Source organism: Genypterus blacodes, unplaced genomic scaffold (genome assembly GCF_046128005.1).
Source record: "Genypterus blacodes isolate CSIRO-AG114 ecotype Tasmania unplaced genomic scaffold, CSIRO-AGI_Gbla_v1 ptg000037l_1, whole genome shotgun sequence".
NCBI classification, from domain to species: domain Eukaryota; kingdom Metazoa; phylum Chordata; class Actinopteri; order Ophidiiformes; family Ophidiidae; genus Genypterus; species Genypterus blacodes.
In genome coordinates this window covers 2,915,854-2,931,356 of record NW_027466850.1, presented here as the reverse complement: position 1 = coordinate 2,931,356, position 15,503 = coordinate 2,915,854, and the positions used below count along the sequence as shown (strand labels likewise).

Sequence of the window (15,503 nt, the reverse complement as noted above, 5' to 3'; positions counted from 1 at the left end):
GATTAAAATAATATAATATAATAATGAAAAGCATAGCTGTCTTTGTTTTGATTGATTTGAGAGGATTTGATGTCAGGTTAAAAGTTAAAAAGTTTGTTTCAGAGACATTACCTCAGAGAGGCAGACGCGCGCCTGAGGGCATAGCCCTGACAGACGCTGTTCAGGGCGAAAAAAACGCAACAGCAACACAACAAACCCCGGAAAAGGGAAGCGGAAGAGCAAAACAAGATGTGTAAGTAGGTAGCAGCTGGAGTCAAAGTGCGAATATTGATACGAGCAACATGCCCACAACGTCACTCTGATAAGAATATGCTTCCTGCGCTAGTGCCGAAGTAGTCCGTTTATTTGACAGACGTAGAAAGGCGCTAAAGCTAGCAAATGCACGTGAACGTTACGCGGTACCAAGGTAACTTTAGCCAACAATCTGACATCTTGACAACGATGCACCTTTGATCAGTCATCGATATTAGGGCTGATCACCTAAAGCTCTTCGCTATTCGGTGACTAAACATGCGTGATATTGTGTTCCAGGTAAGTGTTGTGCTTTGCTTATGCAGCTATGTAGCTAGCGTAAGTTGAAGGGTTTTTCAGTGTTCGGGTAAACTCGTGACCGTGTTAACTGGAGACCTCAGCCTGCTTGTGCTGATTTTACTGACCGAATAATTTTGCATCAGTGTGTATACATTTAGTAACTTTAAGCCATTTTTTGTAAGAAAATATCAGAGGTGAATAATAAGGTGTATTATTACGGTTATGAGAAAATACTGAGGCAGCTCTTATTTACGGCTTTTAATGCGTTGATTATAATTGAATGCGTACATAGCGACTTATCACTTTGTATATCATGTAAAATGTGTTTTGCATCGCTTGAGACTTCACTTTAATAAAACGTTATTTCCTATCTTAGACATTGGCAGCACAGTAACATTATATGTTTACAGATGAGGCAAAATGTTTATGTATGTATGATGTTTGTTTGTTTTCCTTTTTTGAAGCTCAGTTTTTGTTTAACTCCCTTTGCTTCAAGTTCAGTGTGGATCTGCCTCAGTTCTCAAACCTGGATCTCAGTCCAGTCCTGTAGTTCCTCCTGAGATCAGTGAGATGACCTGACTGACTGACTGACTGACTTACTGACTGTGAGCTCACTGCTACAACCAGGACGATGGCCAGAATAGCCTGGTACCAAGAGAAGGTACAGCCAACTCTTAGTATTATTATTTTATTATTATTATTATTATTGACTAAGCAGCTGATAATTCGTCATTTTTCAAGTTAAAATTCCAAAATTGTCCTAATTCCAGCTTCTCAGATTTAAGATCCTGATGTAATGTATAAATGAATTTGTTTGAATAGATTGGAGCTTATGATCAACAAGTGTGGGAGAAGTCTCTGGAGCAGGCGGATCTCAATGTGAGACTCTTTATTCAAACATACTGCATCACTGTGAAGGATGAAAGTGTGGCTGCTGCACTTCACTTCCTCTCTGTCACCCTGCTAGGGTTTGGACAGCAAACCTAAAAGGACGGGCCACATCAAAGCAGATCTCATCGATGTGGACCTGGTCAGAGGTGAGTGTGAGTAAAGGGTTAATTCAGTCTGTGTGTGAGTGTGTGCGAGTCAGGCTCCAGGCTCACCGTCTCCTTTTCTTCCCTCAGGATCCACATTCAGCAAAGCCAAGCCTGAGAGTCCCTGGGCGGCTCTGACTCGTAAGGGTCTGGTGCGAGTCCTGCTCTTCCCCTTCTTCTTCCATTGGTGGATCCAGGTGACCTCCAAACCGATCTCCTTCTGCATCCTGCTGCTGTACTTCATGCAAGGTCAGTTCATTTCCAGTTTAAAATCTAGTGTAGCGCTGTGAGTTTATTCTACAAATCCAAAAGCCGTCTGCTTACAGAGCGTTCGTCTCAAATGAGTCAGAAAACAGAAGTTACAGAGTTCAAAACAAATTCCTTACAGAGACTAAAGAGGATCTTCACACCATCTAACTTCCCTTTGTGTTTTATGCAATAGTAACATTTTGAGTGTGTATGATTAAAATAAACTAAACAGGAGGAGAAGATTTGTAGATTTTCACTTTTGACTTTACCAAGCAAACATTGCCAGTGATCCAGTGATCCAGTGTTTATGCATTGAGATACAAGTAGAGATGTTTTTGGTTTTATATTTGATTGACAGTTAAATGTCCAACATTCACTTTGACAGCAACAATCCAGATCTTTCCTCCTTTGTCTCATATTTCTGATGCTCATTAATAAGCATGACTTTGATTGAAATCTTCCCCCATGAACTCATTGTGTTTGCTCTGGCTGCTGTGCTCAGTGGCAGCGGCGGTGCTGTACCTGCAGGTCCCCGGGGCGAGTGCCAGCGAGGTGTTCGGGCCCATGTGTCTGATGTTGTTGCTGGGGACGGTGCACTGCCAGATTGTGTCCACCGACTCCAGCCGGAGCCCCTCAGGCAGCCCGGCTGCCAGCAGCAGCACCAGCCCGGCACGCAGGAGGAGGTGTGTGTGTGTGTGTGTGTGTGTGTGTGGTATGTGTGTGTGTGTGTGTGTGTGGTATGTGTGGTATGTGTGTGTGTCATTGTGTCATTGTTAGGCAGAGCACATACACAGTCTCATACTCATCCACAAACCTCGACCATAAACATACACACACCGTTTACATGCAGGTTTCTCAACAACAATGCATTCTCACACCTAAAACTCTCTCAGATCCTCTCACTGCTCTCACACACTCACTGCTCTCACACACTCCCGTCATCTACAGTCTCTACAGTTCAGTCCTGTACCAGCAAACTGATGCTATCTGTCTCCTTCAGGCCGAGGAAGGGCAGAGGGCTGAAGAAAGCTGAGGAGAAGGAGGACAGCGGAGACACGGAGCAGCAGGAGGCCCGGCAGTATGAGGAGAGTCAGCGCTCCTACAGGCCTGAGGAGAGACGGGTACACACACACACACACACACACACACACACACACACACACACACACACACACACACACATACACACACACACCTTCATGTGTGTCTGGTAAATATCTGAATATTTAGTATGAATTGATGGAACTGTTACCTTTGTTTTCTCTCAGAACATAAAGAGAAAGTCTGGCTTCGGGGCGTCTGATGAGCTCTCCAGTGAGGAAGAGGAGGCTCACACAGTGGAAGTCATGCATCCACTCTCTCAAGAACGACCGCTCGCTACAGCGCTGCCATCTGTGCCAGTGTCCTTCCTCAGGAAGAGGAAACCCAAGGCCCCAAAGTCCACATTAAGACCTCAGGCAAGGGAAGAGTCTTTAATATACAATTGTAACATTTATACAATACAACAGTAAAATTAAAACGATGAATACTGCGCAGGAAGGAAGTGTGGCGAGTCCTAAGGTGAAGTCTCAGGAAGTGGAGCGTCTGCGACCGCGTCTGGGCTCTCGACCCGCCTCCGACACCGACGACACCATGTGGGAGGAGTTTCTCCAAGGGCCTGACTCCGCCTCCACGGGGAACAGCGACAGCGATGAGGACGGGCGCTACAACGCCGGCATGGCCGTCCCCCAGTCCACTCTGAGCAGCGACTATGAGAGCCTGCAGCAAGCCATCACTGTGGTGAGACACACAGGGACGCAGACAGACAGATTCTGGCTCTCAGGCGCTGGAGTCTGGGTCAGGTTGCCTGCATGTTACACTCTGGAACCTGAGCCTCTTTCTGGCTGTGATGTGTTGGTGCTTGATTGCAGGGCCAGTTGTCGTGGCTACAGGCTTGTCACCCGTCAGACGACCGTGTCAGTGCCATCATCTGGGAGCAGGGCGAGTGTAAGAAAGCAGACATGTCAGTGTTGGAGATCAGTGGGATCATCCTGACCCGGGTACGTTTCATACACACCTGTGAGTGCTGTCTACCTGCTTAAATATGGTTTATGCTAAAGGTCTTTGCCTCTATGTGTGTTTGTTGTGTGTGTTGTGCCCCCAGGTGAAGCTGGTGGAGCAGGGGATGGGCTACCTGGTGTTCGGGGGGCTTGTGACCGCCACCCTGGCCCTGCTTCCCTTCGTCTTCCGCCTGGCGCAGCAGCTGGACATGTCCAAGCTGAGCTGTGTGAGCGTGCTGGCCCGCATGGTGGTGGGACCGGCCGACATCCAGGATTTCACTTTCTTCTTCATCACCACCGTGCAAAGGATCTGTCTCTCTGGCCTCTTCTTCTTCATGATGTGCGTGGCTGAGAGGACGTACAAACAGGTGAGCAGTGACCTCATCCTCGTTACACAGCTGAGTCATTAATGTGTGGATTCATCCAGTTATTTGTTTTGCAGTGCTTTTAAGTATTCATCCAATCTTTGAGTCATAGTTTGCCCCCAAGTGGCCGTCTGGGGGTATTGCATGTACTGACAGCAGGATGAGCAGTTTGAGCAGACAGACGTGTGTGTGTGTGTGTGTGTGTGTGTGTGTGTGTGTGTGTGTGTGTGTGTGTGTGTGTGTGTGTGTGTGTGTGTGTGTGTGTGTGTGTGTGTGTGTGTGTGTGTGTGTGTGTGTGTGTGTGTGTGTGTGTGTCCACAGAGACTCTTATTCGCCAAGTTCTTCAGTCACCTCACCTCAGCGCGCAAAGCCAAGAAATCTGAGATCCCTCACTTCAGGCTGAAGAAGGTGCAGAACATAAAGATGTGGCTGTCGCTGCGCTCCTTCCTCAGGGTTTGTCTTCCTCTCCTTCACCTCCCTTTCTGTCTGCACACTCTTGTCATTGTTTTGTTGTAACCGCGCCTCTCCCCTGCTCCTTCATTGCAGAGACGAGGGCCCCAGAGGTCCGTGGACGTCATCGTCTCCACCATCTTCCTTTTAGCACTTTCCATCTCATTCATCATTTGTGCACAGGTGAGTCATCTTCAGTCTAACACAGAGCTTCATATGAACTAAAAGCGCGCTGGGCTGCCGGTACCAACACGTTCCTCCCCCCCCCCCCCCCCCCCTCCTGTCAGCTTCTGCACAATCACGAGACATTCCTGGAGTCTTTGATAAACTGGGAGCTGATGCTGTGGGCTTCCTCCCTCATCCTCTTCCTGCTGCGGCTGGCGACGCTCGGCTCTGAGACCAACGCCAAGTACAGCAACTCCTCTGTGCTGCTGACTGAGCAGGTCAGGGCCCGGGCAATGTTCTGTTAGATGACTTCATGCTCTGTTGAGTTGTGTTTGCAGGTGTCCTCTTTAATGTTGATGAGGATAATACTGAAACTAACTTACCCACATCTAAGTGATCATTCTGCTCTGCATCGTGACCGTTTTGGAAAGGAGTGTTTAAGTGTGCAGTTGTGTTTACGAAGCAACAACTTGATTTAACCAACACACTCTGCGTTCTCCTTCCTGTCTCACACTCTTCTGCTTTCAGATCAATTTATATCTGAAGATGGAGAAAAAGCCCAACAAGAAAGAAGAGCTCAACATAGTGAACAATGTTTTGAAACTGGCTACAAAGCTGATGAAGGTCAGTGTGAATCCAGCTCATGTTGCTGTTGTGTGGGAGAAAAAACAACTTTGTGTCAAACTGCAGGAGCTTCTGTTTCATTCTCATTTACCTCCAACCTGCATCCTCTCTCCTCCTTCCTCTCTCCTCTCCTCTCTTATCTGCAAACTAACAACCTTCTCACTTTCTCACAGGGACTGACCTTGTGTATGCACACACTGCCTCCCTCTCTTTGTGTTTTAATCAGCTGAAACACTATCAGTTTAGATGAATTATACATTGCATTGGTGAATCACAGACTCCTCTGCCTTCCTCAGGAGCTGGACACTCCCTTCAGACTGCTGGGCCTGACGGTTAACCCTTTGATCTATAACATCACCAAAGTGGTGATCCTGTCCGCCGTCTCTGCTGTGGTCAGCGACCTGCTGGGCTTCAACATCAGGGTCAGTATCTGTGTGAACTATCAACATCACAGAGAGAGAGAGAGAGACTGACGGAGAGAGTGAGAGAGAGAAAGAAAGAAAGAATGAATGTATGAGAGCGACAAAGACAGAATAAGAGGCAGTGAGAGAGACTGACGGAGAGAGAGAGAGACAGACTGGGAGAGAGAGTGAGAGAGAGACAGACTGTGTGTGTGTGTGTGTGTGTGTGTGTGTGTGTGTGTGTGTGTGTGTGTGTGTGTGTGTGTGTGTGTGTGTGTGTGTGTGTGTGTGTGTGTGTGTGTGTGTGTGTGTGTGTGTGTGTGTGTGTGTGTGTGTGTGTGTGTGTGTGTGTGTGTGTGTGTGTGTGTGTGTGTGTGTGTGTGTGAGAGAGAGAGAGAGAGAGAGTCCCCCCCCCTGTCTAATGACACCTTCTTTCTTTCACAGCTGTGGAAGATAAAGTCTTAATGTGAAAATGCCAAACCACTGAGTGTGTGTGTGTGTGTGAGACACTGGAGGCCTTCATCTCCATCATCATCCTCGGCTCCAGACTGCAGCTCCTCTATCAAATCTGTGCAAACCTACTGAGGGCGACTTCATGGCCTGTGAGACGATGAAGCGCTGTGACGATCGCTCACACACACCACTGGCTGCTCACCCGGCCAGGCACCGTAACACACTCCCATCAACCACTCCATCGACCCAGTGCCTGACCTTTGACCCTTGAATGTCACTCACTATGTGGATAAACATAGCGGACTGTTGCCACCTTCTGAGAAGCTTCTAGGCTTTAGTGAGCTACGTGTCATAATGTTTGTCCTGTAAACGTGCAGACAGGAGGGGAAACAGGAAATGAGAGGAATGCAGATGTAGATATTCTTTTTACCTGATGCCAGTAAATCAAAAAAGGGGGAACCAACTGATTTTGCGGTGGCTTTTTGTATTATTTAAAGATGAAATGTGATTGTAAAGTGGTTTTATTTATTGGGGGTTCTGTCCTGCATTTGTGCTAAAACCTGTGATGGTACCTGAGTGACTCCTGGACCAGCTCAGCCTTTTTGTATTGAGGACCAGTGTTGCTTTAAGTGAGGTAACTATGCAGAAAGAGGTGGTTACGCTTCAAATAACGTATTTGAATTGGAATTAATAAAAAGCTGTTTTTCATTCGTGGACGTGGGCGTCTTTTGTGGCTGAGGTTCTGGAGGAGTTTTTAGATCCGTTAATCTGTGGTTCATGTGAGTTTGTGATGAACCTGCTTCGTCTCGTGACTTCGCGGCTCTATTACGGGCTTTACGGTAGGAGGGATGACGTCATGGCACACCTCCTGCTCCTGTCTTGGAAGGACACCAGCCCGGCGGACGCACCGAGGCACCAAGGACGGGGGGCCGCCGGTACCGTCGAGATCTAGACAGCCGGACAGGTACCGAGTGGACCGGGAACCGGTGAACACGGAGGATTGTAGCGGGGAAAAGAGCGCATTTACCCGCAAAACAGGTAAAATTAAATAAATAATCAAAATTAAACGGTTTAAATATACTAACACCGCGCTTATGTTGGAGATTCTCTGGTTAATGTATGTAAATGTTGATGTATTTACGTGTTTTATACCGGGCCGGTGCGTTTATGTCTTGTTCTTTATCCACGTGAACGCAGCGGCATCAGATGCCAAGTTTCGGTTTTTCTCTCACCAGCAGCACAGATGATGTGGCAGCTCCTCTTCTTCATCTTCATCTCCTCTACCTAAGCCTCTGCAGCAGATCTCAATTAGATGATGATGACGTAATGACACTCAGGGGAGCAAAGCACTGACCCGAGATGACTCAAACCCAAATCCCAGCTCAGATTATTCCTCTATTCTCGATCCTGCAGCCCATTTGAGAGACTTCAGTCAGTCCGGATCAGATCAGGGAACATGTCCAGCATCTGCAGGGACCCGGGATCTGCAAACCCAGCAGAGGCCATGAGAGCAGAGCCCAGACTGAATGAGAAGAAATGTTGTGAGTCAAGTTTACATCGCCCAGAATAAGTTCTTACCAGGTTCTGTCTCAGGAATGTTCAGACAAAGTGTTTATAGGTGCAGCTGCTGTGCTGTTACACCCACAAACACACAAACACACACATTCTGACTGTTCAATAAGGAAACAGATTTTTATTGCATCATATTTCTTCAACCTAGTCACGCTTATAATATTCTTATACTTAGAGTTTTATGTATTTACTACATGCTGTACAGAGAGAGAGAGAGAGAGAAACGCACACCAAGCCTTAGTATGGAATTGTGTAAGAGAATGTACTTTAGTGTCATGATGTCACCTCTTTCACACATAACCTTTATCTACCTGTGTGTGTCTGCCTTCTTTTACTTACTCTGTTTCTAAACACCTACTAGACTGTCTTCGTCCAGCTCAGCGTCTTTATGAGCATTTCTTGTGTCCCGTCTCCAGCCTGGGCTTCCTACATGACTAACTCCCCAACCGTGATAGTAATGATCGGCCTGCCTGCCAGAGGAAAGACCTACATCTCCAAGAAGCTCACACGGTACCTCAACTGGATCGGAGTCCCCACCAAAGGTAGAGCAGGAGAACTTCATCATGGTTCAGATAATGAGAAGGTTTCGCAGGATTTAAATTAACGTTTGAAGGGTTCAGTGAGGGTTCAGACATCTAATAGAGGTGTAATTACACCCATTCATCAAGTTTAACCACTTAGAAAGAAACCATTGTTGTAATTTGACCTTTGATGGAGTTTGGAGTTTGGGTTCATCCCACATGGATCAAATTATACATTGCAAATAATTCTTTGCACTGAACTCGTCTGCATGGAAAAGTCGTACACTTCTCAGTTATTATTCAAAGTGTGTGTGTGTGTGTGTGTGTGTGTGTGTGTGTGTGTGTGTGTGTGTGTGTGTGTGTGTGTGTGTGTGTGTGTATGTGGTGAACCTGTCCACCTGAAACCGTGTTATAGTGTCTCAGAATAGGAGGGAACATGTCGGATCAGTTGCATTGTAAGTTGTATTTGTCTCAGATACCTGCAGTGTGTTAGCAGCTTTAATGTTACTGCAGTGTTATGCTACTAAATCCCATATTAAGTCTGTTTTCCATCCGTCCTGTGCAGATAAGTGAGTAAAGTTGCTTTATTAAACCTGCTCCAGGTCCTGATATGGTCCAGATACTGACCTCCTGTTCTCTCTTCAGTGTTTAACTTGGGTGTGTACCGCAGAGAAGCTGTCAGAGCTTACAAGTCCTATGACTTCTTCCGCCACGACAATGAGGAAGCCATGCGAATAAGGAAGTGAGTTAATTGACCCTCATCGTGAGCTCGTATTCTGTCCTTACACACACAGAGTCAGTCTGAGCGTCTGTGAGTCTGATTGTTGTTCTCCAGCAGCCGTCGCTGCATTGGTGACTAAGCTGTTTTAGGCCACAGTCAATAGTCCGAGTCACCACAGTGATCCGTCATTAGGAACACACACACTCTCTCTCTTGCTCTCTTCCTCTCTCTCTTGCTCTTTCTGTCTCTGTCTCTCCCTCTATCTCCCTCTCCCTCTCTCTCTCTTTCTCTCTCTCTCTCTCTCTCTCTCTCTCTCTCTCTCTCTGTGTCTCTCTCTCCGTCTCTCTCTCTCTTTATGCTCAGTAATAAGTCAACACCACAGTCTCCACAGTCCTATCACTATATCTCTTTATTACAAAGTGAGTCTTATCACAAGGTCGTGAATTAAAATAGCGTTATAGTAGAGTACATGCTCCTATAACACCAGAGTGAATACTGACCTAGATATAAACCAAGCTGCTGCTGTCACTCTGCCGCTTATACGCAATGATCTGGCTGCTGTCAGTCTCAGCTCGGTGGCTCAGTTCCTACAACCAAGACATAAAAATAGAAGAAAAGCATTCGAGATCTGCACGATATATTACATTCAAGTTGAATTGATTGATCTGTCATTGTGGACACGAACCTGAAGGTTGTTTAAGCTTATAAGCACAGAGAAGAAGTGGGTAGAGGAGTTCCATGTCTTTATGTCTAAATGTCTCCATGTCTCCCCCTCCTGTAGGCAGTGTGCTCTGGTGGCTCTGCAGGACGTGAAGGCCTACCTGCTGCAGGAGGGAGGTCAAATAGCCGTGAGTCTTCTGTTTGTCTTTATGTCCCCTTGTCTCCGTCTCTCACCTGTGGCAGAAGCATATTTGTTGTCCTACTTCAGATTGTGTATTGTTTCCCTAATTTGTTTCTTTTGTTTTTCCAGGTGTTTGATGCGACAAACACAACAAGGGAGAGACGAGATCTTATTCTGTCCTTTGTGAAAGAAAGCGCTTTCAAGGTTCAATCATTTTATCCGATATGTAATCATGCATATGTTTCATCCTTTCATAGACTGAATAGGAATCAATATGTTTGCTCACTGAAGTGTCTTTGCCTCCTGCAGGTGTTCTTTGTGGAGTCGGTGTGTGATGACCCAGAAGTCATTGCTGCAAATATTCTGGTACAAGTCAAATTTATAACCTATTGATAATCACACTGCGTACAAGGTTAGGTAATAATAAAGCTGACACACCTGAACGTATTCAACCCCTCAAACAGGAAGTGAAGGTATCGAGTCCAGACTACCCTGAGAGACACAGAGAAAGAGTCATGGACGACTTTCTCAAACGAATCGAGTGCTACAAGGTCACTTACCAACCGTTAGATCCTGACGACTATGACAAGTAAGAAGGATCCAATATTACTGTTTCTCTGCATGGATGTTACTTGCTGAGTTATTTCTTCTGCATCTTGAATGTTATCTTGAAGCTTGTACAACCTGCAATTCAATACATAGCCACTAGATGGGGACGGTTGATTGACAGATGTGTTCCTTGGTCACCTGCAGGGATCTGTCCTTCATCAAGGTGATTAATGTGGGTCGGCGTTTTCTGGTCAACCGGATCCAAGACTACATCCAGAGTAAGATTGTCTACTACCTCATGAACATCCATGTGCACTCTCACTCCATCTACCTGTGCCGGCACGGAGAGAGCGGCCACAACGTGGAGGGCCGCATCGGGGGAGACGCCGAGCTTTCTCCACGTGGGAAACAGGTACGATCACCCACAGATGGACTAGGAGACAGCTCAGTCACATGAGGAGCACTTAACTATACCATCACAAACATCTGATTCATTGACCTTCATCACACAATAGACGTCTCTGTCTGTCTCATTCTAGTTCGCTCGAGCTCTGCGTGATTTCATTGAGGAGCACAAACTGGCCGATTTGAAGGTGTGGACAAGCCAACTGAGAAGGACCATCCAGACGGCAGAGGAGCTCGGTGTACCGTATGAGCAGTGGAAGATCCTCAACGAGATCGACGCTGTTAGTGCTCTCATGTCCCATCTCTAATCGTCTCTATCAGAGCATTTTATGGACAGATTTGGACACTTTTCTTTTCCTTTTCTAGGGAGTGTGTGAGGATATGAGCTACGAGCTGATCCAGCAGACGTTCCCTGAGGAGTTTGCTATGAGGGACCAGGACAAGTACCACTATCGCTATCCAGGAGGAGAGGTTGTTCTCAAGTGAATTTGTCTTAGTTTGTAGTGAATCAATTTGACAACTGAAACTCTCTCACTGTATTTCCAAGGTTGTTGCAGTTCTTACAGGTCATCACTAGATGTCGTTAACATTCATTCACACATATTGTCCCTTTAAACGAAGCCCTCTGCAGTGAGACTAAGGTCGTCTCCTCTGACCCCTCACTAGTCCTACCAGGATCTGGTTCAGCGTTTGGAGCCAGTGATCATGGAGTTAGAGAGGCAGGGCAACGTGCTGGTCATCTGCCACCAGGCTGTGATGCGCTGCTTACTGGCTTACTTCCTGGACAAGGGTGCAGGTCAGACTAACACAAGACGGATACACACACAAATGGCACAAACTACTGTACACACACCAGGACCTGCTGATCTACATCTAGAGTGTGACTAGTTGACCACTGCCAATGGTGATGAGTCCTGAGTTAAATGGTCGACGAGTATGTTGTATGTTTTATTCTCTTTTTCTACATCCCACAGATGATCTTCCATACATGAAGTGTCCTCTCCATACTGTGCTCAAGCTCACCCCTGTGGCCTACGGTACGTCTGTGACTTGACCCACTCTGGAGCCAGAACTTGACCTTTAGCTGGGTTACACTCTGGCACTATCATTTCTATTGTATTTGTATTTATTCTGTTTCTTGTCTTCTAGGTTGTAAAGTGGAAATGTTTTGTCTGAATGTGGAGGCGGTGGACACACATCGTGACAAACCTTTTGTAAGTCACAAATCCGTGTCCAGTCAAGGTGCATTTGATCTGAAATGTGATCGTGTATGCAAAACAACTGGTTTACGATTGTGAACACAGAAAGAAATCAGTTTCTTAGCAAACACTAATATGTCGTCAAAGGTCTCATTGGTTCTTCTTCGTCAGATCTGCTAGTTTAGTGCAACTGCAACCCAATCACCCCTCATCCCCCGACTGTGAGGCTTCGCTGCCTTGATTCCTTTCCTTGAGACCCCTGCTGTGTTCTGCTCGTTCCTCTGTCTTTGTCCTCTAAGACACTTAAGAATGTCCCTGTGATCTTTGACCTCCCTAACTAATCAGACTGGCTTCAGCTGTCTTAAGTGAGTAATTAATGCAATAATACTGACTTTTTTGGGCACCGTGGCTGATCATGCTCCCCTGCTTGCTTGGCCTGTAATCATTACCATCACTGCCCTGGCAGCCTCCTGTCACTGCTCTAAGGGTTTATGTTTACTGCTATGAAAGACAGTTGAGGTGTTAATTCCCCTGTGAAATGTAGTGCATCTAAATCTCATTTCTATTTTGAAGGTTTGCTTTGTTGACTCAAGCAGGTGCTGACCTGTCCTGTGCAATTAGGGTTGGACCTGCAGTTACATTAAGGATTTAGTCATCTGACCTGTTGTTGTGGGTCAATGTGGAGCGGTTGGTAGTTTGCTTGGCTGTCTGGAGACGTGTCCCGCTTGCTGTGTGTTCTTCAGGTATTTTCCTTTAACCCTTGCGGTGTTTCCCCCTCCTCCATCTCCCACCAGGGTAAAACCCCAAGGGAACCTGCTCCCTTACCTCGGCGGAATAGTTACACTCCCTTGTCGAGTCACGACCAGGTCAAGCGTCCGCGGCTCTACAGTGCAGGCAACCAGCCTTGGCTCCCCCTGGCCCCCACACCGTCAGCTCTGATGCCAGAGGGACAGCACAGCCAAGTTAGTGACAGAGTTACAGGCTCCCCTCTAGATTGGTCACACTTAACTGTAATAAGTCACCTCCCACCTCAGCTCTCACACTGTGTGTAGCATTTCCCTCGCCTCAGTCTTGGATCTCTGGATAATTCATTGTGAACGTGTTGGAGTCCACATTTCTCTTTCTTTCTCTCTTTCTCTGGGCATGTTTTGGCTGGTGTTTGTTTCCAAAGTGTTTGTATGGAAGGAGTTTGTCTTGCATGATGTCTGCTTCCCCACAAGGCTGTCCTCAGCTTGAATATGCAGAGCGGCATGCCTCCATCTGGTGGAGGAAAGCTACTTTTCAGCTACCCATTCAGGGGCTGCAGAAGGCACACAAACATCAAAAACATGCCACCAATGATCATTATTGTCATAGTCTATGCGCAACCATTGTAAACCTAAAGCCCGAGCCTAAGCCCGAGGATTCCAACCATATGAATAAGTTGCAATAATAAGTGCTCATTGATAACTTCTTCACTCTAAAGATTTGAGAATGCATATTCATATTAATGTGTGTTGTGTACTTGTTGGCTTCACCTTGCGAGTCCTGTGCTTCAGCTCTTCTCCACATTTCTATGTATCTCTCTCTTTCTGTTCTATCTCCAACCGTCTCACAGCCTCGGATAGGAAGCTGTTGTCTGTGAGTATTTTCTAGACTTTCATGTAGCGAGTCCTTCATCTCTATCCCATACCTCCACTCATCTCGTTGTATCCCATGTCAAATATTTAATGAATTGGTCTTTGAGATTTTCTGACCCCCCTATTGCCTTTGCACTTTGAAATGAGAGCAAAATCTCTTATCAGCCAGGTGTGATCACAGCGCCCTTATCAAGAGCACTTTGAATGCATCGACTCTTCTGTAGGTTCTGATGAAAAGTGGTGGCAACTTCAAAAGAATTTGCCAGCAGTACTTATTTGTTAAAGCTAGACGTATGTGAAAATTGAGGCATTAGTAACTCAGTGCAAACATGTGAAAATTCTTCAAATGCAATGTATTTTGATCACATTCTGACATTTTGTAGAGCAAATAGCTTTATGGCCCAAAATCATATGAATACTTGAGCCTAATATGACTTTATTGTTTTATGCTTCAATGACCTCGTTTTTTCAAATAGAAACATTGGTCTTATGGGCTGTCTGTAATCTACCCCAACTCCACAGTGACTGTTGGTTTTCTTGCAGGAGTGCCTGTGTGAAGGAATCGACTTTGACAGCCCAGAAGAAACTAGTGACTGTGTCCGCTTCTGATTGATCCCACATTGAAGTGTCTTCAGGGAACCTTGTGAGCAAAAAGCTCTTGGGGACAGTGAGAAATAGAAGAGTAGCATTTATTGATATGGAAGTTGTTTTTGCTTATAAAAGATTAATCAGATTTGTTTGATGAAGCTGTTTGTTTTGTAAATGTGGCAGCCAAGACATATTGTCACATTTTGCTCTTCTCTCATCTTTAACCTGCATGTTGAGGCTCTGGGCTTGAAGCTTTCTTATTGTCATAAACATGTGTTTGCATGTATGCCAACAAAAATCAGTTTAATTATCTTGGTAAATGATGCAATGCCTTACTGAATGTGTCTGTATACCATGATGATCGAGGTATGTATTAATATGATGGCGACACGTTTTCAGGACTCCAAGACTTGTGTACATGGACTGTAGAAAGCTGAAGAGATGTCTAAGTTTTGGCATTACAAAGGAATAGTAGATATTTTTATAATACAGTTCACTTGTCTACCAAATGAACAATCTGTACAATTTATGTATATGTAAACATCTTTGTCATGTCTGTGAAGATTTGAGGGAAGATCAAGGGCTTAAGAAAGTTAACGTATTGATTATAATTTAGTAATATCTTACTTATTTCAACTTCCTAGTGATTTGGAATGTTGTCCTTGAGCTGTTGCAATATGTCACAATTAACAGTAATGTAATCTGTTTCTCTATTCACATATAGTATCTCTACTACTGTACTGTATACTACTATGTACCTCCAACATACAATGAAGGAATATTTGATCCATTCAACATCAGTGTAGCGTACTGGTCAACCTTTCAGATTAATTATTTAATGAGCAGCCATTTCTGACACTTGAGATTCTTTAACTTAATCAAATCCTGTTTTCTGACTGGTACAGGTTAATTATGCTGTGTACAGTGTAATGGCTGACTGTTAAATGTGGATGGCCCTGCTCAAAGCAAGCGTTTTGTGCCTTCTTAGAAGACAATGAAATGTTTGCAATAAACAGAAGTTGCAGTGTTTGGGTGTCTACATTCCATTCTCCAGAATTGAATGCAAAATTGTCAACCGACTCATTCTCTATTCTCAGATTTGTTTTCCACACCTCCTTTTTTCTACAATTTCTATTCTCGTTCTTTTTCTTCACCCCCTCTTTCTCATTTCCTCTTT

General features: G+C 45.4%; 2 protein-coding genes across 6 annotated transcripts; both read left to right on the top strand.

The window, feature by feature from the left end:
• The first annotated feature begins 190 nt into the window (after window positions 1-190).
• Window positions 191-7,025, top strand: phtf1 (putative homeodomain transcription factor 1). 3 transcript variants are annotated; one of them, XM_076147329.1, is made up of 17 exons: window positions 191-531; window positions 1,028-1,192; window positions 1,354-1,410; window positions 1,499-1,568; window positions 1,656-1,814; window positions 2,317-2,497; window positions 2,815-2,935; window positions 3,083-3,271; window positions 3,351-3,593; window positions 3,725-3,853; window positions 3,958-4,221; window positions 4,540-4,671; window positions 4,765-4,851; window positions 4,956-5,111; window positions 5,362-5,457; window positions 5,754-5,879; window positions 6,303-7,025. In XM_076147329.1, exons 2-17 carry the CDS (start codon window positions 1,163-1,165, stop codon window positions 6,321-6,323), a joined length of 2,061 nt encoding a protein of 686 aa, XP_076003444.1. In that variant the 5' UTR covers window positions 191-531; window positions 1,028-1,162; the 3' UTR covers window positions 6,324-7,025. The 3 variants fall into 3 exon arrangements, with proteins under 3 accessions (XP_076003444.1, XP_076003443.1, XP_076003445.1); XM_076147328.1 differs by having other exon boundaries at window positions 191-537; window positions 1,033-1,192; XM_076147330.1 differs by lacking the exons at window positions 191-531; window positions 1,028-1,192 and having other exon boundaries at window positions 1,376-1,410; window positions 1,499-1,574.
• Window positions 7,026-7,191: 166 nt separating this feature from the next.
• On the top strand, window positions 7,192-15,291 carry pfkfb2b (6-phosphofructo-2-kinase/fructose-2,6-biphosphatase 2b). Of its 3 annotated transcripts, none has more exons than XM_076147425.1 (16): window positions 7,192-7,349; window positions 7,725-7,852; window positions 8,300-8,425; window positions 9,050-9,146; window positions 9,907-9,973; window positions 10,096-10,170; window positions 10,276-10,332; window positions 10,431-10,555; window positions 10,720-10,927; window positions 11,055-11,201; window positions 11,287-11,391; window positions 11,587-11,716; window positions 11,895-11,957; window positions 12,070-12,134; window positions 13,717-13,739; window positions 14,282-15,291. In XM_076147425.1, the coding sequence occupies exons 2-16, from the start codon at window positions 7,768-7,770 to the stop codon at window positions 14,349-14,351; spliced, it is 1,443 nt and encodes a 480-aa protein (XP_076003540.1). In that variant the 5' UTR covers window positions 7,192-7,349; window positions 7,725-7,767; the 3' UTR covers window positions 14,352-15,291. The 3 variants fall into 3 exon arrangements, with proteins under 3 accessions (XP_076003540.1, XP_076003539.1, XP_076003541.1); XM_076147424.1 differs by lacking the exon at window positions 13,717-13,739 and adding an exon at window positions 12,914-13,081; XM_076147426.1 differs by lacking the exon at window positions 13,717-13,739.
• Window positions 15,292-15,503: the final 212 nt, after the last annotated feature.

What these genes read in the sequence shown, in the direction of transcription:
- phtf1 (XM_076147329.1), top strand. Translation starts at nt 1,163, where the DNA reads ATGGCCAGAATAGCCTGGTACCAAGAGAAG. An exon ending in CGATGTGGACCTGGTCAGAG is followed by an intron (nt 1,569 to 1,655) that starts GTGAGTGTGAGT and finishes TTCTTCCCTCAG; the next exon opens with GATCCACATTCAGCAAAGCC. An exon ending in CATTCATCATTTGTGCACAG is followed by an intron (nt 4,852 to 4,955) that starts GTGAGTCATCTT and finishes CCCTCCTGTCAG; the next exon opens with CTTCTGCACAATCACGAGAC.
- pfkfb2b (XM_076147424.1), top strand. Translation starts at nt 7,768, where the DNA reads ATGTCCAGCATCTGCAGGGACCCGGGATCTGCAAACCCAGCAGAGGCC. An exon ending in ATCGCTATCCAGGAGGAGAG is followed by an intron (nt 11,392 to 11,586) that starts GTTGTTCTCAAG and finishes ACCCCTCACTAG; the next exon opens with TCCTACCAGGATCTGGTTCA. An exon ending in CTTCCTGGACAAGGGTGCAG is followed by an intron (nt 11,717 to 11,894) that starts GTCAGACTAACA and finishes TACATCCCACAG; the next exon opens with ATGATCTTCCATACATGAAG.